The sequence below is a fragment of the Momordica charantia genome (assembly GCF_013281855.1).
Source record: "Momordica charantia cultivar OHB3-1 chromosome 7 unlocalized genomic scaffold, Mcharantia_2.0 BLBB01000007.1, whole genome shotgun sequence".
In the NCBI taxonomy this organism is placed as follows: domain Eukaryota; kingdom Viridiplantae; phylum Streptophyta; class Magnoliopsida; order Cucurbitales; family Cucurbitaceae; genus Momordica; species Momordica charantia.
Genome location: NW_028275165.1, coordinates 2,459,102 through 2,484,929, shown reverse-complemented (window position 1 = coordinate 2,484,929; position 25,828 = coordinate 2,459,102). Strand labels below are relative to the sequence as shown.

At 37.9% G+C, this 25,828-nt stretch overlaps 1 protein-coding gene across 3 annotated transcripts in view; it reads right to left on the bottom strand.

Annotated features, from left to right (window-relative positions):
* Positions 1-38: 38 nt before the first annotated feature.
* The window catches only part of LOC111018550 (lipase class 3 family protein), a 50,059-nt gene continuing 24,269 nt past the window's right edge, over positions 39-25,828 (bottom strand). For 2 of the 3 annotated variants that reach the window (XM_088126400.1, XM_088126401.1), the window contains 10 exons: positions 23,263-23,384; positions 23,102-23,193; positions 22,789-22,894; positions 15,516-15,670; positions 14,796-14,926; positions 2,539-2,666; positions 1,995-2,092; positions 1,636-1,898; positions 814-1,165; positions 39-312 (listed from right to left, as the gene is read on the bottom strand). In XM_088126400.1, the coding sequence (XP_087982526.1) occupies positions 237-312; positions 814-1,165; positions 1,636-1,898; positions 1,995-2,092; positions 2,539-2,666; positions 14,796-14,926; positions 15,516-15,670; positions 22,789-22,894; positions 23,102-23,193; positions 23,263-23,384 (1,523 nt within the window). In that variant the 3' untranslated portion in view covers positions 39-236. The remainder of the gene's footprint in view (positions 313-813; positions 1,166-1,635; positions 1,899-1,994; positions 2,093-2,538; positions 2,667-14,795; positions 14,927-15,515; positions 15,671-22,788; positions 22,895-23,101; positions 23,194-23,262; positions 23,385-25,828) is intronic. The other variant, XM_022294677.2, reaches the window with a different exon arrangement.

Sequence of the window (25,828 nt, the reverse complement as noted above, 5' to 3'; positions counted from 1 at the left end):
AGCCCCAATTCCCCAAGATAATGGATGGAACATGATGATGATATGATGAGGATCCCATATGATTTATAGTCTATAAGAGGTTTACTGTATGATTCCTCACACCAAAAACATCAAATAGACTGAAAGAAAACAAAACAAACACAATTGAAAGAATTGTCATTTTTTTTATTTTTTATTTTTTATTATCATTATTTCCAAATAGGTTAGCAATTAACCTCAACTATGTTCTTTTTAACTCATACATTCATAGTTTCATGAAGTGAACCTTTGGCAGTTTGAGCCTCCAAAAGCTTTTGCAGAGCAGCGTGACATCTGAAAAGAAAAGGAATAGAATTGCAAAAGAACAGCCAGAAGTGAAGGAAATTGGACAAAGGCCAAATATATGTGGGAATCTTTTTCCATTTAGTCCATTGTGTATTACCATTTTTCAATTTAGTCCTTCATTGTTGGGAGTGTTGTGTTAAAATTAGCTCATGAACTTAGATGACATAATAATTATTGGGTTGGTGAAAATTAGAAGAGAAGAAAAAGGTTATCTAAGAGGAGAAAACCCAAAATTTCTTGGAAACTCATAGGCATTCTATACTTTCCTCTGTTTTTTTCCTCCTCTAAATTTCTATCAATTTACTGGGTATTATGTCATGTAAGTGTATATCAACTAATTTTAACATTGACCAACGGAAGGGACTTAATTGAAAAACGTTAAAACATAGACTAAATTGTAACTTTTTAAGAAATAGAGACTAAACTGGAAAAAAATAATACCTAAACATTAGCCTTATTACTTAATAAGGTGGAAGTTTAGAAGTGTACCTCCAAGGAAGGTGATCTAGGAACATCGAATGTGATACAACAATGTCTCTGAAGCTCTCTCTGTTTGCAATATAAGCTTTGTAACCATCTGCGCCATCTTGGCACCTCAAGTTGTTCAAGAAAGGTAAGGTGAACCTTCTTTCTAGAGGAACTATATGAATTAATAGGCCAGGAAGATACACATCTGAGAAACTCTCGGTTGGTTTATCGTTTTCGGATCTTTCAATGGCTTCCATGAATTGAGATACCAGATCATCAGAATTGGAGAACTTGTTACGTTCAACCGTGATGATGTCATCTTCGGTTTGATTCTCTGCCAAGAGAGAGAATTCTTGGCCCTCTTTCTTGTTTTCTGCAGTTATGGCAAAATTATTTTGTCATTACCAATTGGAAGAAATCAGTTGTCAAATGTATGGCTGAGGGAAGGAAATAAGAATTTTGTTTTTTCCACATTGTAACCAATTAGCTTAAACCTTTGGAGCAAGAGGTCTCAATATTGGTAGTCACTTGTCGGGCCTGTGCTAATTTCTAAGTCTACTAGTGAAGGATAGTATTAAAAATCCGAATATACCTAACCAATTAGCTTAAACTTTTAGATTTATTGGTAATTTAACGTTTTTCCCCTTCTAATCGCTTAAGCTAGTATGCTCAAATCACAACTTATTAATTTAATCAATTTCCTTTCCACCATAAAACTAACTAATTTACCACCGATGGTATACTTTAACTCCACTACTAGACTTCTCAACTTCTTCCCATACGGCAGAAAATGATCGTTTTATATTAACGGCTTTTTAGTAACAAATGTTTGTGACTACTTACCTCTAGTCTCATTCTGCTGATAACTTGAGGAGATCCCTAGGTCATCTGCCTCAATGTGCCTCGCATACTTGTCTGATTGAGAATTCTTTCCTTCACTCCCATTTCTCTGTTGGTTATTTAGATAAAGGAACCTACGAGCAAGCTCAAAAATTTGAGTTGATTTATCGTTGCTATCTTGTGACAATGCTTTGATTGCAGCTGCACGAAGGCGCATGACTGATCCACCCGAAAGTCGAGATGAAAATTCATTGCTGAACACAATACTGCAGGAATTTTCAGAGCATATGAGGAATGAAATGGAAGATAAAGAACCTTCATCCTTTTAGTCCATCACTGGGAATTGTGGTCATTTACAATACCTTGTCACAAATTCTGAACATGCACTTGCTATAATTGAATCCACACATGGAAGTGGCCCATATGCATAGACATGTAAGTTTGGAAACTGACGGTATAACTGTGTACAGAGATATGATATTTGAAAACAAAATTACTCTAAAACTCTGAAAGAGATGAATATGTTAGGATCCTTATTACAAGAAAATGACAATGTACTGCAATATCAAAGAGAAATTATAACATCATTAGCCTTTCGAGAGAGTAGTCTCTCTCCAAGTTCCTCACACTAGACTATTCCCAAAATCTCCCCTCCCCTCCCTACTTCCTCTGTTTAAACCAACTCGGCCCTAACTAATTATCGTAACGCCCCCAACTAATATACTAATAGATTTGATTAACAAATGTGACTTTTAAATTCATGGCTATTTCACACTAAACAAAAAAGTACTACTCAACTCAAAAGTTTAGAGTCGAAAAACTATTATCCTTTTATCACTCCCTAAATGGAAAAAAAAACAACACACATACACGCTGTAAAAGAAAGGAATAGAGGTTGTGACATACTCTTAGTCCAAGTAATGCTGCAATAGCACCTCCTAAGGAATGCCCTACGATGCGAACCTCATAACCATCACACTCGCACCCGGGACCCAGCAATGAAGAAAGAAGACCGCATGGTTCAGATCCTGCCCCTCAATTCACTCAACAGTCATTCCAAATTGGTAAATCATACAGAAAATAAATTATATACTTTTCTGAAAATTCTGCCGATTAAAGAACAAGTGTATATAAATAGAATCAGTAGTGCAACAAAAAGTTATATCATATATTACTTGAATTTTCTCAACTTGCATATGACATAAAAATCAGCATTACGATACCACAAATAAAATAAAAATCAGAAAATGCATTAAATATTTTATGTCTCAACTCGCATATCATATTTATTTATTATTTATTTTTTATAAGAAACAAATTTTATTGGTGGCAAGAAATTACAAGAGGAACAAATTCCGATAAAACTTCTCCAATTGGATAAAAGAGAAGAATAAATATAGTAATAGAATAGAAGAGAGCATTTATACCAAGTAACAACTAAGAAAACTATAGAATAAAAAATAGGGTAGAAGAAAAGCTTTGTGTCTTTACTGGTTCTTTGGCTCGTTCTTGCCAAGTAACCCAGAATAAGGCTTAGACAAAGATCGTCCAAAGAAGCTTCTTTTCCTTTTTGAAAGGGTGATTTACAAGAACAAGAGAGAGGAGACTCATGGAGACATGTGGGAGAGCCGTAAACAAACTGAAGCATAAAGAAGATAATCCCAAAATTTTGTAGCATACTCACAGGATATGGAAATGTCTCGTTAAAGTTTAAAGAATATTTTCTCATATTAAGCACCACTGGAGAAATATTCATGTAAGACATCCTATGTTGGATCTTTAACACTCCGGAAGAAAGAAATTTATATTTTCAGTGTAGCGTTCTTTCTTTTTTTGAACAAGATACGAACTTTTCATTGAAGAAATGAAAAGGAACAAAATTGTTCAATTATACAAACTCCCGTAGGAGTGAAGAAGAGAATAATAAAGGCAAAAACAAAAATATAAGAGTCCCAAAGACAACCAAAATCAAACTTAGAAGGGAGATATAAAGCTTTCCCAGTTACAACATATCATATTAGGAGAATAATTTGAGAAAGAGGCATCTAGAGAACACCAGTGTGAAGCTTTCATCTTTGCAATGCGGTAGCATTCTTCCGGAGACTTCCTTTTCTCTTCAAATATTTGTTGATTCCGCTCAAACCAAATTTCAGAAAATAAGGCTTTGACACCATTTACCCATAGAAGCCAAGCTTTAGGGTTTAAGCCCAATACACTTAGGAGCTGAATGATGTTATTTGGGACAGCTTCATCAAACACCCACTGTAACGAGAATGGCTGGAAAAGAAACTCCCAACAAAGCTTGGAGAAAGTGCAATAGAAAAATAAATGAGACAGCTGTTCATCGCTATTCTTACACAATATGCACATGGAAGGAGACAAGAACATGCTAGGATTCTTCTTTTGAAGAATGTTGGCTGTATTCACCTTTCCAAAATCCAAGTAAGAATGCTGACCTTTTTGGGGCTTTTAGATTTCCAGATGGCTTTGAATACATCCTGTAAAAAGCTCGAAGAAGATCGAAATGCTGTGCATAAAGAATTAACTGTGAAAAAGCCGGAAGGATCAAGCACCCACTTCCGTTGATCCTCGTTAGAGTTCAGGGAGAAGTGACTGAGGGAGGATAACAACTCCGAAAAGGCTTCAATTTCCTCATCCTTCAACAAGCACCTAGTTTCAATTCTCCAAGATTTAGTGGTTGAATCCCACCAATGATTAAAGATTGAACCTGTTGGGCTAGAAGAGATTCGATGTAAAGATGGAAATCTGTCCTTCAATGCTCTATCTCCCAGCCAAATATGAAACCAAAAATCAGTGCGCTTACCATTACCCACCGTGAGGAACAAAAGTGTTCCACTTTGTCCCAATGCTTATCAATTTGGAACCAAGGACTACGAACACCACCAGACCGCTTCTCCAAAGTCTTCCAATCGTATGTATCTGAGCCATATATGCTTACAATGACCTTTCTCCAAAGGGAGGATGGTTCATTGCAAAAACGCCAGCCCCACTTTGCTAACAGAGCTCTGTTTTTTTGCTGTAAGCCACCAATCCCCAAGCCTCCCGCCTCCAATGAAGAGGAAGCAATGTTCCATTGGACCAAATGCTTCAAGGGAGCTTTCCTGTTGCCTTCCCAGTAAAAATTCCGCATCCTTTTTTCCTTGTTTCCTTGTCTGTAGTAGGTCATTCTCCTATATAAGAAGACCTAAGTTACATGTTTGAATATGGTAGTATATTTTTTACTCTCTCAAATTGACATATAAACATCTATTAGTTGTCTTTTTAAAGTTTGATACTTTTTATTTCTTTTCTTGTTGTAGTATGGTCTCCTATTCCTTTATGTAGTAGGTTTCCTATTTTTTTTAGTAGGTCTTTCTCCTATAAGAAGACCAAGTTGCACTATTTGAATACTATTCTCTTAAATTTAACATGAGAGCAAGGAGGTCTTGGGTTCATTCAAACCAGAAAAATCCTTGATCGGCGCACCCTACTTACGGCAAGTGCTTTTGTTCTGACAGGTGAAGATTTCTGGACGCGCTCACTGCCTCTGTTTGCACTGCTCGACGCTGCCAGTGGATAGTCTTCTTCGTGGTTCCTTACCGTCACCGCTCACTACGTCACACCATCGGAACCCTAAACTACCGCCGTCGCCGGAACCCTTGATCGGCGCACCCTACTTACGGCAAGTGCTTTTGTTCTGACAGGTGAAGATTTCCGGAAAAGCTCCTCCGTTTCGGGGTCGTCACTGCCGAAGGGATCGTCTTCACGCGTCTGTTCACCGCCGGCCGATCATCGCCGTCTGTGCAGGGTCGTCTCCGGCTAATCTTGTGGGTGTTTGGGTATTTAATTTCTGCTGCTCGACGATTACAAAATTCTAACCCTAATTTTGATTTGCTCAACATTCTGGTCTATCTCTGGTTCGGGTGGTTCAAGGGTTGGTCGGGTCGGACCGAACCCAGTTTGGTTCAACTCTTTAGATTTATTCCTGTTCTACTCTGATTCAATTTGAGGCTCAAATTGGTCAATTAAAGACTCAGTAGGGCTCAATAAGTTCCAATTGAGTTCAGTTCAAGACTACTTGGCTCGATAGGTTAGTTTTTTTTTTAAATGGTGCGAATTTCGCCTGATGATTAATAGTTCTTGTGTATCCTTGGCACAAACAGGTATTTATCCTACGGCTTTCTCTTGTAGTAACTCATCTCCGTGGATTATAGATTCTGGAGCGTCTGATCATATGACAAGTTCTTCTCATCTATTTAATACATATACTCCTCAATATTCCAATGAAAATATTAGAATTGCAGATGGCAGTTTTTCTTCTGTTGCAGAAAAAGGAACAATTAAATTGACCTGTAACCTTTTATCTGTTAACAAACTTTCTAAAGATTCTAACTACCGTGTTACTTTCTTTGAATCTCATTGTATTTTCAGAATCAGACATCGGGGAAGATAATTAGATCTGCAAGGATGCTTGATGGTCTTTACTACTTTGATGAAGGTTCTTTTAGTAATGAAATAACTCAGGATCTTAGTAATATTAGTTCCCTCTCGATTAAAGAAAAAATTATGCTTTGGCATCTTAGACTAGGACATCCCAGTTCCTCTTTTGATTGTGAAAGTTGCATTCTAGCAAAAGATCACCATTCCACATATTCCCCAAAACCTTACAAAACTTCCAAACCGTTTTATTTAATTCATAGTGATGTTTGGGGTCCCTCTAGAATTAGTACTCATAGTGGAAAAAGATGGTTTGTTACCTTTATTGACGATCATACTCGTCTATCTTGGGTTTATTTAATGACAAAAAAATCTGAGGTGAAAGATATTTTTAAACACTGTTACAATATGATTGAAACTCAATTTCAAACCAAAATTTACATTTTACACTCTGATAATGGCACTGAGTATTTCAATGAAGTTTTTGGTGATTTTTTGAAAGACAAACGTATTGTTCATCAATCCACTTGTCGGGATACTCCTCAACAAAATGGGATTGCTGAAAGAAAAAATAGACATTTACTTGAAGTAGCACGTGCTATAATGTTTTCCATGCATATTCCGAAATATTTATAGGGGGAAGGCATTCTTACCATTACCTACCTAATAAATAGGATGCCTAGTAAAGTTTTAAATTTCAAAACTCCCCTTTAAATATATTTTTCCAACGTCTCGTATTTATTCTAACTTACCTCTCAAGGTTTTTGGGTGTACCTCATATGTTCACATAACTGGTCAATCTTAGTCGAAACTTGATTTTAGAGCTATTAAATGTATATTTTTGGGTTATTCTTCAAGTCAAAAGGATTATAAATGTTTTGATCCTCAGACCAAGAAATTTTTTCTTGTCTTTTTTAGAAAAACAACCATATTTTACCCAAAATTCTCTTCGGGAGAGAAATCAAATGTGGAAGATAATTTTTGGAATATTTCGATTCCTCTTCCTAATACTATTTCTCCTAATTCTACTAGTCCTTTGATACCTAGTGTAGAAACTTCTCATTCAGGGGAAGAAATACTACAGGATGATTCTACTAATCAAGTTTCTGAGTTTAAATTTTATTCTAGAAGAAAATTCAATCAAATAAATGAAGACCAAATAGTTAATCCTTCACATAGCCAATCTGAGACTCCGAGAAATGAAATTGAAAATACTGGAAACCCATCTTCTATTCCTACTTCTTCAACTATTTCACTTGTTGTCTCTGACAGTGTTTTAAAAAGCTCGAGGCACACCAAAGCCCAATAGACCTCTGGAGCTTAAGCGTGAGGCGCGAAAAAAAAAGGGCGCACTATATATAAAAATAAATAAATAATATATATACACTTAAAAAACATATGAAAACCAAACTAGCATACTTCCATAACAAACTAGGATACTTCCATGAGAGAGAGAGAAAAAGAGAGAGATAGCTTACTGTTGGATTGGAGAATTTGAAAAAGGGAGAAAGCTTACTATTTGAGGAAAAAAAAACAAAATCTTTTGGTATCTTTTCTACCTTCTGACATTTACTCCAAACTGCAGCACTCTTTTTTAAAAAAGACCCAACAAAATCTTTTCATATCTTCTGCCTTCTGTCTTCTGCTTAATTTTTTTTATTATTTGCTTTTTATTTCAAAAGCCCACGAAGCGCACGCGAGGCGCATCTATTGCACCCAGTGCCTGGGCGCGCGCGCGCTTTTTCAGTCACTGATCTCTGATCTATCTTCTATTCCTACTTCTTCAACTATTACACCTGTTGTCCCTGACCTTGATGTTCCAATAGCAATTAGAAAAGGTGTTCAAAGGTGTACTAAATATCCTATTGCAACTACATCTCATACCAAAAGTTATCACATCTAGGATAACTGATTTGTTTTTTCCAAGGAATATACATGATGCTTTAGGAGATCCAAATTGGAGACTAGCAGTTATGGAAGAGCTTAATGCTCTGAAGCAGAATAATACTTGGGAGATAGCGGAGTTGCCAAAAGATAAGAAACCGGTGGGTTGTAAATGGGTGTTTACCATAAAATGTAATGCAAATGGGAGTATTGAAAGATACAAGGCCAGATTGGTAGCTAAAGGCTTCACTCAAACCTATGGGATTGACTAGCAAGAAACATTTGCTCCTGTTGCCAAAATTAATTCTATCAGAATTCTTTTGTCTCTTGCAGTTAATTTAGATTGGTCTCTTTATCAACTTGACGTGAAAAATGCATTCCTTAATGGTGATCTCGAAGAAGAGGTTTTTATGCACTTACTGCGAGGTTTTGAAAAGGAGCTCGAATTTAATAAATTCTGCAAATTGAAAAAATCTCTTTATGACCTCAAACAATCCCCGAGAGCTTAGTTCGAGCAGTTTGGAAAAATTGTATCTAGCTATGGATTTCTTCAGAGTCAAGCTGACCATACTAACTCTAAGAATAACAAAATCTCAGTTTTAATTGTCTATGTAGATGATATTATTCTCACTGGTGATGATGAAGCAGGACTAACTGATCTTAAGAAAAATCTTGCAAGTGAGTTTCAAATCAAGGACTTGGGAACATTGAAATATTTCCTAAGGATGGAATTCGCAAGATCGAAGAAAGGTATCTTCATTAATCAAATAAAATATGTTCTTGACTTACTTGGAGAAACGGGTCTACTTGGTTGTAGGATTGCAGAAACTCCTATTGAACCTAACCTGAAATTATAAGCAACTAATGCAGAAGAAGTAAAAGACAAAGAACGATATTAAAGACTTGTGGGAAGATTGATCTATCTATCTCATAGACGACCTGATATTGCCTTTGCTGTAAGTTTGGCAAGTCAATTTATGCATGCACCTGGACCAACTCATTTTGAAGCTGCCTATAGAATCTTGAGATATTTAAAAGGAACTCCTGGAGAAGGTATTTTGTTCAAAAAGAGTAATCATTCTCAAGTAGAAGTGTATACTGATACAGACTAGGCTGGAAGTGCTACGAATAGGCGATCTACTTCCGATTACTGTTCCTTTATCGGAGGAAATCTAGTTACATGGTGAAGCAAAAAACAAAATGTGGTGGCTAGGAGTAGTGTTGAAGCGGAGTTTAGAGCTTTAGCCCATGGAATTTGTGAAGGTATATGGATAAAAAGGATACTTGAAGAATTGAAGTTTCCTCAGACAACACCTATACGGATTTATTGTGACAACAAGGCTGCCATATATATAGCTCATAATCCAGTTATACATGACAGAACAAAACATATTGAAGTTGACAAACATTTCATTAAAGAAAATATTGATACAGGTACAATATGTACTTATCTTCTAACGACAGAGCAAGTTGCTAATGTACTCTCCAAGGGATTTCCAAAGAAGCAATTTGATAAACTAATCAACAAGCTGGTTGTGGAAGACATCTTTAAACCAGCTTGGGGGAGTGTTGGAATATATAAACATCTATTAATTGTCTTTTTAAATCATTATACTTTTTATTTCTTTTCTTGTAGTAAGGTCTCCTATTCCTTTATGTAGTAGGTCTTTCTCCTAATAAGAAGACCTAAATTGCACTATTTGAATATAGAAAAATATTTTTTATTCTCTTAAATTTAACAGTTTATTTGTGAATATTTGCGGTAAATATTAATGATTTGATTATTTTACTCTTATTTTCATTTTATGAATTGAGCCTTTCTCTTATATAAGAAGGCTTTGTATCTCTTATTTTTTGATATATTGGAATACAAATATTTTTTATTCCATCAAAATCAAGTTGCTACATAAGGACAAAAAGTATTTCTCTTGTGCTGCTTGAGAGTACGGACCAAGAAAGACTTGCAAAAGGGAGATTTTGGAAGGTGCGCCACCATGTTCTGTCCGGTAAGATGGGTCGCTGGTAGCAGATCTCCATGGATTCTGGCCATAAAACCCAGATAATGCTCAAACACAAAAATGGATCAATTTGCACCAGTAATGGAGTTGTATATGATGTAAGAAGCCAAATTTCAATAGGTATAAAGTCAGAGGGGTTTTGTTTCACTCTAATGGTGGCCTCCATGGTTTAGACAAGATATGGTCTTCTTCGACGTTTCCTAATATCCACCCCATATGTCCCCGATAATTTTCAATGTGTTGTCATCCCATTCATTTAGGAGAAGATTCTTACCTTTATCCAACCTCCATAGGATGGGATAACTCTTATCTTTTTTGCAAGCCTTGTTGCTCCAAGGTCCAAATTTTAAATTGTTATCGCCCACTTTATACCAATCTTTCAGCCCATATGGTGTAACAGAATTTGAGAGGAAACTAGATTTGTATTGAAGTGTAGGAAAAGATACAAATGGCCAACTATTTATAGGAATAATCCAAGGGACAGGGGAAAAGCTAACAACTTAACTATCTAACTGACTAACTTACCCAAGGCTAACTAAAGTAGTTATTGATAGTTACATCAATTTTCCCTCCCTCTACGAAAAAAAACTCGACCTCGAGTTAAGAAGCTATTGTAAAAGAATCCGGGGCTGCGTATGGATATATATATGTCATATTGAAGATAGGACTAATATTGAAGTCTAGAGGTAGTTGTATTTTATAAGCATTTGATCCATACTTCTTCAATACCGCAAAAGGTCCTCATTTTTTCTTCTGTAACTTGTGTGCAGCACCAGAAGGCAGTCTACCTTTAGTTAAGTGTATCATGACCAGATCTCCTTCTTTGAACTCTTGTTTCTGCCGCTTTGAATCTGCCTGCTGCTTGTACTTTGCGTTTGTGTTTTCAATATGTTGTCGAACCTTGTCATATAATTGTTGAATCTTTTCGGCCATTTGTTCAGCTTCTAAACTAAAATCAACAAAAAGAGGAATATTAGCAAGGTCTACAGTTAGTTTTGCTTCAAAGGGGGACTTCCTTGTGGTTCTATTTTGCATGTGGTTGAAGGCGAATTCCGCTTGTGCTAGGGCCAGATCCCACTGCTTCGGTCTATCACTACAAATGTAACATATGAGGTTGCCAAGAGTGCGATTCGTTACTTCTGTTTGGCTATCCATTTGTGGATGGTTTGTGGTGCTGTATTTTAACGAAGTATCGAATTTGCGCCAAAGTGTTTTCCAAAAGTGACTAAGGAACTTGACGTCCTTATCTGACACTATGGTTTTTGATATGCCATGTAGGCGGACTATTTCTCTAAAGAACAAATTAGCCACATATACTGCATCCGATGTTTTTTTACAAGCCAAAAAATGGGCCATTTTGCTGAATCGGTCCACAACCACTAACACCGAATCATATCCTCTTTGTGTACGGGGTAATCCGAGGACAAAGTCCATAGATAGGTCTTCCCAGATAGTCTTCGGTGTAGGTAAAGGAATGTAAAGACAAGTGTTTTGTTTTGTCCCTAAAGACAAGTGTTTTGTTTTGTCCCCTTATTAGTTTGACAAATGAAACACTTGGAGACATAACTGAAGACATCCTTTCGTAGCTGAGGCCAAAAAAAAACGTGCTCCCACAAGGGTTAGTGTTTTGTCTCTGCCAAAGTGACCCGCCAAGCCTCCCGCATGGAGGTCCTTGATTAGGGCTTCTCTTAAGGACGTATGAGGGATACATAATTGATCCCCTTTAAAGAGATACCCATCTAAGATATGAAACTCTCCTGTATCTTTATGTTGCTGACATTGAGTCCATATCTTTTCGAAATCAGGTTCAGTTTGGTATGTTGTAGGTAAGGCCGAAAAGGCAGTAACTTCACCTTGTAAAATCGTTAGCAAAGAATGTTTTCTACTGAGGGCATCAGCTGCCTTCTTGAGGGTACCATTCTTATGCTTTATAACAAAATTAAACCTTTGCAAAAAGGACAACCATCTAGCGTGCATGCGGCTTATAGATTTTTGTGTGTAAAGGAACTTCAAAGAGAAATGGTCCGTAAATAAGATAAATTCTTGACTGAGCAAATAGTGCTCCCATTGTTTAAGGGCTCTAACAAGAGCATATAGTTCTTGCTCGTATGTACTCCAATTTTGGCGAGAGGGACTTAATTTCTCGCTAAAGTATTCAATCGGATGTTGATTTTGTGATAAAACTGCTCCAATACCAACCTCAGAGGCGTCTACTGCTACCTCAAAGGGTTGGGTGAAGTCCGGTAGTTTCAAAACGGGGCTGTCTGTCAGTTTCTGTTTCAGACGTAGGAAACTCTGTTTTTGAGCTTGGGACCACTGGAAGTTGCCTTTTTTTAGGCAATCAGTGAGGGGGCCCACAATAGTGCTAAAGTCCCTAATAAATTTTCTGTAAAAGGAAGCTATTCCGAGGAAGCATTGGATGCCTTCTATAGTATGAGGTTCAGGTCAATCGGATATAGCCTTTATCTTGGCTGGATCCATTTGTAACCCCTGCTGACTAATTAGGCGCATGAAAGTGCTTGGTGCATTGGATATAAGCCGAATGGCATGACTAGCCACTCGAATAGCCCTTCGTTTGTTTTGAAAGTCGTTTTCCATTCATCCCCTGGGCGAATTCTGATTTGGTGGTATCCACTGCGGAGATCAACCTAAGAAAAGAAGTGGGCACCCCTTAATTGATCAAGTAGATCATTGATTCGAGGGATAGGAAACCGGTATTTGATAGTAATCTTGTTGATGGCTCGGCTATCCACACACATCCGCCAAGATCCATCCTTTTTTGGTGTAAGGAGTGCTGGCACAGCACAAGGGCTTAAACTAATGCCCTTTGGCTAATAATTCAGCTACTTGGTCATGTAAAATTTTGTATCCGTTTGGACTCATGCGATAATGGGGTAAGTTGAGCAATGTAGCTCCTAGAATGAGATCAATGTGATGTTGAATGTCCCGCATTGGAGGTAAAGAATCTTGTGGATGGAGGAGGTCAGGAAAGGTGGATAAAAGCTAATCAACCTCCAAGGGTATTGTAGAGGTAGTAAAAGTATCCGAACTATCAAAGCTTTTTACTATCAAACTCAAAATAGGAGCAGATTGTTGGAACAGAAGTTGTTTTGCATTGCAAATGTGGAAGAGATGGCCTTTTTCCACATTTTTTGGATTTGTAGCGCTGGTTAGAGGGAGTAGTACCACTGTTTTCCCCATCCATGTTACATATGTGTTTTCACGACCCTTATGGATTGCTTGAGTATCAAATTGCCATGGGCGTCCGAAAAGGATTTGACAAACATCCATATCGAGGACGTCACATGTAATTGATCCTTATAGCTATTCCCAATGGATAAGGGAATGGTACACAAGAGTATTAACAAGGACCTCACCACCTTTTTGGATCCAACTAATCTTGTATGGTGTGGGGTGGGGTGAAACTTTGAGGTTTAAGCTTGAAACCAGCTTACTTGAAACGACATTTTTAGTACTACCACTGTCAATGATAATATTACAAACCTTACCATGACAGTACATCGAGTGCGGAATAGTGAGTGTCTTTGTTGAGTAGCTTGTGTCTTAGGGGCAAGAAATTCTTTCTAACACACAAGAAACCTGATCCCTTTCATCGGGTTCAAGGTAGGCAACATCACCGTCGTAATCATGAACACAAGAATCACCCAAATCTTGGTCATCTTCCACAAAGTTAACCATTTTACACTGTGGACATTCATTGGATAAATGACCCACTTGCCCACAGCAAAAACATTTTCCCAATGTGGGTCTATTGTAAACATTGGATGTCTTCTTGGTAGTTTGGTCAGCAGGTTTTGTATCCTCAGGTCCCTTACCTTTGGAAGTGGAGGCAGAACCGGGTGTTGTTTTATCAAAGAGGATGTACCACTTTTAGAAGAACCAATCTGAGCGTTTCCCGACGTTCTTCGTTGGTATTGCACCCTAAACCGATTAGTTTGTTGTTCCTCCACGATTATGGCAGTGGCAATGGCTTCAGATATCCAATTGGTTAGAGCTGAAGCTTTTCTTTAATGTCTGTCCGAAGACCACTAACAAAACGAGCCACTTGGTATTGATCGGACTCCCCAAGTTTAGTTCTTGCTCCCAACCTATGGAACTCCTCGGTATAGTCGGCTATAGATCGTGTGCCTTGTTTGCAATTTTGGTACTGATTGTATAGAATTTGCTCAAAATTTATGGGTAAAATCTGGCACGCATGAGCTTCTTCATCTTCTCCCAAGTGCGGATAGGCACCTTACCAAAACGTCATCTGTTGGTGTCCAGTTGTTCCCACCAAGCAGAAGCCCCGCCTTTCAATTTTAGCGCCACCAGTTTGACCTTCTTGTGATCCGGAGTCGACATGTACTCAAAAAAGCTTTCCACATTTTTGATCCATCGAGAAAGCCTTCGATATCTAATCTGCCATCAAACGGAGGGAGATCGACCTTCATCTTGTACTCACTGGGCTCGTAGGGGTGATAGGGATTGTACTCACTGGAATCAGGATAATTTTGCGCACAATTATTTGGCTTACATAAATAGTAAGCCTACTCCTCTTATTTACTTTCTGCCCGTGTTTATTTTTACTTTATGGAATAACCTCAAGGTGACTTTTTTCCCATTATGCAACCACTAGCTATTTTCTGACGATCACAAGAGTGCATTTTATTACCAGAAACTACCATCTGCAATCCTAGTTGATTCGTATTCTCAAACTTCAATACCAACAAGAAAGGGGATTTCTAGGTGCCAATGACAAATCAAAATGGGGATCACCAAAAGCCAGAAAGTTTAAAGGGCGGCAGTAAAAAACATCCAACATACCATTGTCATCTTTACGATTCCCTTCAATTTGCATATATAAATCCCTGGCAGCCTCAACAATCCCAGAATGTGCATAGTGTGGGAAAGATGAAATAATCTTCTGCTTTACATTGGGTTGAACATGATCGCTACTGCAAGCAAGCAAAGGTTGGAAAAGGTTTCAAATGAAGAACATATATTTCCTGGAGAGAGAAAGGCTAGGATCAAACTCTGGAAGCAACTAAGACATTATAACTGTATAAAAACAACTAATGATTATGGTGTATTTGTATGAAGACGAGACTACAGAACACAGAGTTTGCAGTACCTTCCATCAATAAGCAATTGGTTTAATCTAGCATGTTGAAAAGTAAGAGAAAACCAGTGGAAAACCAAATCAAAATAAGATAGTAAGCTTGTTGCAGATTTTCACTTCTTCACGAGGTAAACATCAAAACATCTAATTGAAACCCAGCAGAATTAATCATTAGATTATCAATTGTATGGTAAGCTCTAGATGATCCAATGTTTACCCCTTACACATCAAACTCATTTATCATTACCTTAACATTCTCCAATCACATTTTCCCAAACAATTTCTACCATTCTAAGTACTCTAAAATCTTCTTGGTGATAAGTTCCAAATCTATGACCTTTGAACAAACTAAATTTGAAATGTAATGTGTGTGTAAATTTTTTTTTTTTTTTTGGGTGGGGAGGGTTTATGAGAGAGAAAGAGACTTCATCAGCCCATCCAAGTCTTCCTCAGAAAGTGCGCACTCCCTACATAGGCCATCAGTTATGAGATCTTCAGGTGTTTCAGTTCCCCTTACAGCAATCACTACACATCTCACATCATGTAGAACCAGAACGAAGTATGCAGCTTCACACTTTGCCTAAAAGAAGATGAAATGAGGCACCAAAAGCTTAGACGGATAACTGGAGTTGAGAAGTTATTGTGCAATAATCACAAACTGAAATAAAAAAAGGAATTTTTTACTTAAAAAACATTTATCTTCAATATAGAATTGCAGAAATAATATGAAGAGCAGAGCAAAATGATAATTTTTTTTACATCCGTCAGTAAGAGCTAAGCAAAATGATTAATATGCAGCTGTCAAGAAGCTATGCCAAATAAGAAACTAGTTTAATATCTTGGTAGGCCATCTAATACTCCTATCATAATTTTTTTTTCCACAAAATGCTATCATTTTTGTTTAATATATCCTGGCAGACCATTAAAGGACCGAAGGTACCACTATCAGTATATGAATAGGGAAAGTACAAGGCCGATGGACTGTTGCTGTTGCTATAGAAGAAAATGAGGCTTTTGAGGTGTCCAAGTTGTCATGCTTGTGTGAGAGTACTATTAGGGTTAGATTGAGAATAGTATTAGTATATTAGTGGGGAAATTATGGTAATTAGTTGGGGGTAAGTTGGATATAAATAAAGGCAGTAGGGAGAGGAGGGGATCATGGGGAATAGTTTAAGGTGAAGAACATGACATAGTTTTGGGAGAAAGATAACCCTCTCTAAAGGCTATTGATATTGTAATTTCTCGTTGATATTGCTATATAATTACATTATCACCTTCTTAAAATAAGGATCCTAACAAATTGGTATCAGAGCAAGTTCGTCCTGAAAAAACCGAGAAAGATGTCACAAAAGAAGTTGGAAGATCGCTGCGAAACAATGGAGAAGGAAGTGTTGGGCCTGAAAGAGATGCTGGTGATGATCAACACACAAGTAAAGGAACAACGATGGGTTTGCGAGGGCACGCAACGTCCTTGAAGATGTTCATAGCTGATATTACAGGCAACAAGACTCCACAACTTGGTGTTAATATGAAAAAGAGTAAATTGTTTTTATTTAACCACACCTTAAGGACAAGGTGTCTTTGAAGGGCAAGTTAGTGGGGCCATTACGGTAATTAGTTAGGGGTAGGTTGAATATAAATAGAAGTAATAGAGAGAGAATGAGGGAATCTTTGGGAATAGTTTAAGGTGAAAAATGGTATAGTTCTTGGGAGTGAGATGACCCTCTCAAAAGGCTAGTAACATTGTAATTTCTTGTAATGACCCTCTCTTAGAAGCAGGGGATTTTGTATGGGGTACTAGCCCTATTCGATTCTACAATTCCTGGCTTAAAGATAAATAATGTGTGCGCCTAATTGAATCAAAGTTGTCGACAGATGCCACTTATGGATGGGCTGGTTTCGTTCTTTATTCAAAACTCAAAAATTTAAAATCCACTCTTAAACAGTGGAGTGAAAAGAAAGTTCAGGATCAGAGGAGGCAGTCAGAGAAGATCACTGCAGAAATTTCCACCTTAGATGCAAAAGAAGAAACTCTCGGCTTATCAGAGGAGAAAGGAGTCTTCGTTCTTTTCTTCAAAATGAGTTACTTGGTATCTTTATTGAGGAAGAACAAGAATTGATTCAGAAATGCAAAATTCAATGGTTGAAAGAAGGAGATGAAAACTCGAGTTTCTTCCATCTGTATCTTGCTGCTCGGAAAAGAAAAATTATGATTACTGAAATAACATACTCTAACGGTTTGGCTTTGTTGAATGAACAGGACATAGAAGGTGCAATCCTTGGTTTTTTCACTCAGCTATATTCTCGAGTCCCCACGCGAAAGTTTTCCATTCGAGGTATCAATTGGCGCCCGATTTCTATGACTCAACAATCTTGGCTGGAAAGGAGTTTTGAAAAGGTGGGGAAAAAAACTGGATAGATGGAAGCGGTTCAACCTATCTCGTGGAGGTAGATTGACTTTGTGTAAATCAGTTTTGGCTAATCTCCCTACTTATTATATGTCCCTTTTTCGTGTGCCAAATGATATTGTCAAGATGATTGAGAAATCAATGAGGGATTTTTTATGGGAAGGTAATTCCAAAGGACCTTTGAAGCATTTGGTCAATTGGAAAGTTACTTCTCTCTTTATGGAAGATGGTGGTCCGGGCATTGGTGGTATTTCAAGGAAGAATGATGCTCTTCTAGCCAAATGGGGCTGGCGTTTTGGTCGTGAATCCATGTCAATTTGGAGACAAGTGGTGGCAAGCATTTATGGAGTTGAGCCTCATGGGTGGTTTACGAATTCAAGGAGAATTGGGGGTTCCTGTGGTCCATGGAGGAAAATTTCTGCACAGTGGAGGAGTGTTGAGGACTGTCTCCTACAAAGTTGGTTGTGGCAATAGGGTCTACTTTTGGAATTCTCGTTGGGCTACTCATAGTCTCCTACAAAGCTTTTCTAGAATGTTCAAGCTTTCTTTATTACCTCATGGCTCTATTGCTGATTTTTGGGACAATGATACTGGTTCATGGAACATTATTCTGAGAAGACCTTTGAAGGAAGATGAGCAACATGAGTTTGCTGGCCTGCTACAGGTGATTAGCTCTTTTTCGATTACTAATGAGGAGGATCAAACAGAATGGAACATCGATCCTACAGGTGTGTTTACTGTAAATTCAGTTTGCAGATTGTATAATTCCTCGGCAACAGTCACTCAGCAACAGACCTCTGCCTCCCTATTCTTTCAGCTTCGAGACGATTTGGGGCAATGTCGTATTCAAAAATCCAGAGCTTTTGGCCTTTGGATTTTGGAGTGGGTGTTATGGCCTTCCACTGGAAGTCGTAAAAGTGTTCTCGTACCTACTGGCTCTAAAGGGGATGGATGACAAGTATTCTGGAAGATGTTAAAAACATTTTCTACAAGGATAATGGAAGCACAAGCTATGCAGATGGTAAGAAACATTCATCCTGTCATTGGGAATACAGTCGAGGAACAGCAGATCCGGGGGCCCTTCAAAGGGAAAGAAAAACTGAATCAGAAGTCGCATTCAAGAACAAAAAGGTCCTTTTTAGAAGTGGTAGCTGGGAAAAAAGAAAATATGAGTGATAGATCTCTTGGCAATTCTCAAAGGTATGTTTATGAGTCCAAAATAGACAAAGTTCATACCTTTTGGGTTCAGAAAGAAACAGAGGTGTTGGAATTAGATTGGAATCGTCTAATGGTAGTCTCCAAGAGTTGTGCACATGATGATTGGTTAGAGATCGCCAGAGCTTAAAAGAAAGTTTCACACTTGATTGTGTGATAAATCCAATAATGGTTGATGAGGGACTATTGAGATTCTCCGGAGATAGTATTTTTAAGCCTTATGAACTCTTCGGAAGATGGAGGAAGATTGGGAATTTCCATCTGACGCTTGAAAAATGGAGTCCTCATTTGCATAATAAGAAAGATTTACCTCTGTATTATTGGACTTATTCAACCTATGAGGCTATTGGAAACACTTTGGTGGTTTGCTGAAAGTCTCTTCGGAAACTCTCAATATGTTGGATGCTTCCGAAGCTTTCATCAAATTTAAATTCAACCATTGTGGTTTTATTCCAGTCACTGTAACCATTGATGATGAGAAGTATGGTTCCTTCAAGGTCAGAGTTTCTGCCAATAAGCCTCCTTTTCCAGTTGATTATTTTGACCCGGTTACAGGCATCGATTCTCTTTCCAATCCTCTGGATGTTGAACGTTTTTGGAAAATATTGGAAGATGAACAGTCATATATTTCAGAGACGGCTTTGGAAGATGAACAGACAGATTCTGCAAAGCTCGTCTTGGAAGTTAAAGGGTCGCAAGCGGAAGACACAAATTCAATTAATGAATTTGAAACGGAAAACGAGGCGCCAGATTTCTGTTCTCGATCATACAGCTGGAGTTTTAATTGCTGAAGGTGAAAAGTTGGCAGCTATCGAGAAGAATAATGAATTAATCCTGGAACCGTCGCTCGACCTTCCAAATAAGATTAGAGAGAACTCTACTTCCAATAGAAAATATTCATATAGTTACAAAGGAGGCTGGTACCTTTGGAGAGAGAATAGAGCAAGGTGATGTGGCAAATAATATTTTGATCGGGACAGATTTGAATTCCTTTGAAAATCCAAAGGATGTTAATAGCTACGATACTCTTGGGATATATCCTCTGATATACGAAAAGGCAAAAGATTCAGAAGAAATCGTTGGGAATGCAAAATGACCATCCCTTCCCTTGCCCCCATCGAGAAATAGAACTGACTAATCCCTTGCGATTACGGGTTGGATGTCTAATTGTCCAGGCGGTAATGATAGTATCTTGTACCTGAACCGGTGACTCACTTTTTCTAAGTAATGGGGAAGGGGACCAAAACATGCCACTGAAAGACTTTACTGAGACAAAGATGGGCTGTCAAGAACGTAGAGGAGGTAGGATGGGTAGTTGGTCAGATCTAGTATGGATCGTACATGGACGGTAGTTGGAGTCGGCGGCTCTCTTAGGGTTCCCTCATCTGGGATCCCTGGGGAAGAGGATCAAGTTGGCCCTTGCGAACAGCTTGATGCACTATCTCCCTTCAACCCTTTGAGCGAAATGCGGCAAAAGGAAGGAAAATCCATGGACCGACCCCATCGTCTCCACCCCGTAGGAACTACGAGATCACCCCAAGGATGCCTTCGGTATCCAGGGGTCGCGGACCGACCATAGAACCCCCGCCCCCCCCCCCCCCACGGGATTAGGAATGCGAAGTTAATTTTGATTAAGGAAAAGTCGACTGCAAAAGAGGATTTAAAATCAGATTTATTATCCATGGGTAATTTGAAAAGCCCCATTTATGAGAAGATTCAGGTCTTTAACGACCTCAACCAAGTGGCCCCACTTTCTTGTCCAGCAGATTTTGGGAAATCCAAACGACTTATGCAACCACTGCCCTTTCATTATGTTCGACGCACTTCCAAAACTAACACTGCCATAGCTATCAAGGGCGATAAATCAAGGGACTCAATTAAAGCAAATTTATTGGAAGCTTTTAATGAAGAAAGAGGAATGCCTAACGGTTCATCTCCATCATTACAGAAAAACAGTAAAGTACTCCATCAGTCTCTTTCCTATGGTTTGATTCATTCCACCAAAGATGTCTTAGCAGTCAGTTCTACGCCCCTTACCTTTTCTGATGAAGAAGATGACTATGTGATTAGTGTAAGCAGTTTAGACTCTCCCGCTGCCTTAGAAAGTTCTACTCATTTGGAGGATCTTTCACCGTTGATTGAAGATGTTCGCAAGTTATTTGTTGACAAAGAACCAGTAGGCGACATTCCTCCGTTTTTTAAAGAGGTTGGCATACCTCTGGTCTCCATTAACCCTTCCTCGTGAAAATCCTTTCTTGGAATGTCAGGGCCTGAATAATCAAAAGAAACAATTGAAGATCAAACGTTTCATTCAAAACCATTGTCCTGAGGTGGTTCTTTTGCAAGAAACAAAGCTGCAGCAAGATGATAACATGCTCATTAAATCCTTATGGAGTTCAAAAGATATTGGCTGGTCAAGCATCACCTCCTTCGGAAAATCTGGAGGAATCCTTATCTTATGGGACGAGACCAAAATTAGAGATAAAGAAGTTCTCAAAGGGGGGTACTCCTTAACAATCTTGATTTCCAATGTTATTGATATATGGATAACAAATGTTTATGGTCCAACAGACTATCGGGAAAGAAAACATCTTTGGTCTGAAGTTCGCGATTTATCCTATTATTGCGACAATGCTTGGTGCCTTGGAGGTGATTTCAACATCACTAGGTGGTCCTCAGAAAGATCTTCAGGAGGAAGAATTACTAGAGGCATGAAAAACCTCAACAGCATCATTGAGGAGCTAGATCTCTTAGAGATCCCCTTGTCAAAAATGGGCGAGGACTCCAATTGCTCTTTGTTAGACCGTTTTCTAGTATCCAGGGCATGGAATACTCTTTTCATCAACTCAAGAGCCTTTAGAGCAGAAAGAATTACTTCTGATCATTTTCTGGTATTCTTGGAGGCAGCGAATTTCTCGTGGGGTCCTAGTCCTTTTCGTTTTTTCAATTCTTGGTTGTGTGACAAAGATTGTATCAGGTTAATTGAATCTCAGCTTGCAGTCAACACCTCGTACGGTTGGGCCGGTTTCAGCTTAGCTTCCAAGCTCAGAAATCTTAAAACACCCCTCAAACAGTGGTATGTGCAACAAGAGAAACTGAAAAAGGCAAGTGAAAGGAAGATTATTGAAGACATTCTTGCTATTGACCATTTAGAAGAATCTGTTGGCATTTCAGCAGCAGATAGGGAGAGGAGATGTTCTCTAAAGGCTGATCTTTTAAACCTGTATATAGTAGAGGAAAGGAATCTGATCCAAAAAAGCAAACTTCATTGGTTAAAAGAAGGTGATGAAAATACTGGTTTCTTTCACAGATATTTGGCAGCCAGGAAATGAAAGTCCATGATTTCAGAATTAGTAGATGAAAGAAGCTCCTCCTTAGTCACGCAAGAAGAGATTGAAACAGAAATTATCAACTTCTTTGATAAGTTGTTTACTAAAGAACAGACCACAAGATTTTCACCAAGAAACATTGACTGGAGGCCTATTTCCAACCAAGATCGTTTGTGGTTGGAAAGGCCTATTTCCCTTTCTTTTATTGTTAATAATTGGGATGTTTTTATTTGGCCTTCTAATTTTGTTGTTTAGATTCTGTATTTTTGTTTTTACGTTTCTTTTTCACTCTTTCGAGAGTTTGTATCCTTGCATAATTATTGTTCCTTTTCATTTCATCAATGAAAAGTTCGTATTTTGTTAAAACAAAAAAAAGAAATATATTTACAAGGACTGAGACTACTATTTTTTACCCTAGGATTGCAACAACAGCCTGACCAAATCAATCATAAACTCGTACGAAGTCTTGGAATGTTGGAACTTGAACAATGAATAAATAAGATAGGAAAAAAGTTAGAGAACACAAAACATAGGAATGCAGTTCATATATGGCAACCAAGTCGTTCAACAATCTTCAGTTGCTATAAGAAGTGCTTCTTAATCTGACCATGATCATGGAACAATGAATAAATAAGAGCAACAATAAATGAAATTAAACCCAAACACTATCAGGCCTATCACTATTAAAGTCAGAATAATTTCCATGCTTGTGAAAGACAAATATAACAGTGCTAAAATAGAATCACCTGGTTAACACGCCCCTTCCGGAGTACTTCAGGAGATAGCTTGACATATTTAAGAAAGGCTGCAGCATGGCCTCGCCACCAGTTATCACCATGGAGTATGGGTCGCCTGTAGCAGATAATTTTTTTTGGATAAGATAAAGTGAAACATGGCAGATAAATTTAATACGGAGAAATGAGAAATGGAGAAGAAAATGTTAAAAGATGAAAGAGAAACATATGTACTCAGAATATCTTAAACCATAGAATAATACATTTACATTACACATTCCTTTTAGCAAAATTCTAGTTCAAAAATTCTAGATAAAGGAACTACTTGTTACGAGTCCATGGAGTCAACATCCCTTGCCGATAGAGCCATACACAAGGAAATGAGCAAGGGTTTCTTCCAAAATCAAGCAGTGGCCCCTACACAACATGGCTTAGATGTAATTTTCTCATTACAAAAAAACCTTATAAAAAAATCAATTGATATACCGTGTAAGCAGCTTCAGCAAATTTATGAAGGACAGCAGCATCCCGAATTTTATCTATAGGAGCCTCCATTAGCTCTTCCGAAGATTGTGTTGATTGGCCATGCCTTTGCAATAAAGCAAGACCTAAAGCAACATATTTTAGTGTTATTAAATATTTTTTAATAAGAAACAAACTGTGAAAAGGAAAATAATGCTAGAGGACACAAACTCCCAAAGGAGCGAAAAAGAACAGGAAAAAACAGTCAAATGAAGAAAAAAAATCAAAATGATATTAGAGAAATAAAACAATGATGAACAAAACATCTAAATGAGAACATAGGATTTAAACAAGAGAATCTTCAATCAAAGGAGAAAGGTTCTGATCTGCTCCCTCCAAACTTTTGGTACCAGAAGTCTATCCATTGTCTAGAGAGGCAGCTTCCCCCATAAAAAGAAATTTCTTCAAGCTTTCGAAATCCAACAATCCAGCCAAGCAGAAACCCTCGCACTTAGGGTCTTTTATTTTTAAAAGAAATCAAATGCATGCACCGCAAAAATCAGAATGTATGAGATTTTTTTTCTTTTTTTGGAAAGAATCTCAACAGTCATATTTCCACCAATTCTTTCCCTCCCACGTCCTTTCTTCTTCTATTCCTTCGCATGCACAAAAAAAGCCCAAAAGTCGTATGCCTCTACCCTTCATCTGCTATCTTTCCCCCTCTGTATCTTTTCCTCTCTTTGCAATTTCTCCAGCCACAGTCTTGCTTGCTTCCCGTCTGCAATTTTTTCTCCAACTCACAGTAAGCTCTCTCTCTCTCTCTCTTCTTTGATTTCTATTCCTCCGACACTATTTTCTATTCTGTTCTTTTTTCTATTGATTACAATTTTACATAGATTTTTAACGAATCCAAGAGTTATAATGTTTTTGAATCTTATTTGACTTTTATATGTTTTATGTGTGTGTGTATATATATATATATATTTTTTTTATCTATTTTTATATATAGTGCACCTCGTGAAAAAAAAATCCTTTTTTTTTGCGCGTCGCACTTAAGCTGTAAATATCTATTGGGCTTTAGTGCGTCTCAAACTTTTAAAAACACTGGGTACAGCTCGAGGAGCACCATCGCTACTGTATAATTTTTCAAAAAAAACCCAAGATTTCTTGTTTAATTTCTGCATGATTTGCAAGAACAACCCCAAATTCATTATGAAGCTCTGAAATAGGAGTCTTCCCTTTTCTAGCCGCCAAGATTCTATGAAAGAACCTTGAATTCTCATCACCTTCTTTCAGCCATCTAAGCTTGCACTTCTTAATCAGATTTCTCAAAAGCTACAGTGATTATCCGTCTTCTTCTTTCTCCAGTGAGGGGCCAAATGATCATTTCAAACTGTAACCTTGAGACATAGTAAAAGTTTTTAGTCTTACAGATACTAAACTCACTTCTGGTCATGTTCGAAAAAGGAGTTCAGATTGGTAGCTATAACATATCCACAAGTTGTTCTTCAAACCAGGCCAGCAGTTGCAACTTCATGGGCATACCACACGTCTTCCACATAAACCAGTCATCTCCAAACCATAAAAAGAATGCGAATTTTCCACACTGCAACTATTAATTTCCATGATAAAACAAAAATAAAAGAACTAAAGACGGAGGCTAAAACCACACAAACACAAATCTGAAAGGTGGCTAAGGAAGCAAAACTAGAGATGAAAGAAGAGAGAAAGGAGGGAGGGGGAGGTGAGAGAACAGAGCATTTTTTTTTTAACAAGAAACGAACTTTTCATTGATGAAATGAAAAGGAACAAAAATTGTTCAAGGAAACAAACTCTCGAAAGAGTGAAAAAGAAACAGAAAAGAAACATAAAGACCAAATAAAGACATCCCAATTGTTACAAATAAGAGAAAGAGAATATTGTGAGAATGGCTCAGAAAGAGAACACCAACGAGATGCTTTGAGCTTGGCGGATGAGAGACAATCAAGTAGAGATCGTCTTTTGCTCTTGAAGATCCTTGAATTCCTTTCAAACCAGATTTCTGAGAGAAAACTCTTCACCACATTAATCCATAAAAATCTTGCCGACGGTGACAAATGTGTGATTCCACTTAGCAATTGAGTTAGATTTGCTTCAGCCTTCAAATCAAAAACCCAACTAATCTTGAACTGATAAAAAGAGAAATCCACCCTTGAGTGCAATAAGAGCAAAGAAAGAACAGATGGTCAATATCTTCCCCACTTGATTCACAAAGAACACAATAAGAAGGGAGTAATGAAGCTGTGGGAAGTTTCTTTTGAAGCACATCAGCAGTATCTAACTTCCTTTTGAGCATAATCCAAGAGAAGATATGACTTTCCTTGGGCTTTTAGACTTCCATAAGGCTGTAAATAATTCCTTAGGCATCAAAGAGGAATTATGTAATCTGCAAACTGAATTTACAGTGAACACCCCTGTAGGATCAATGTTCCATACTCTTTGGTCTTCCACATTAGTAATCGAAAAGGAGCTGATCACATGTAACAGACCAGCAAACTCTTGTAGCTCATCTTCCTTCAAAGGCCTTCTCAAAATAATATTCCATGAACCA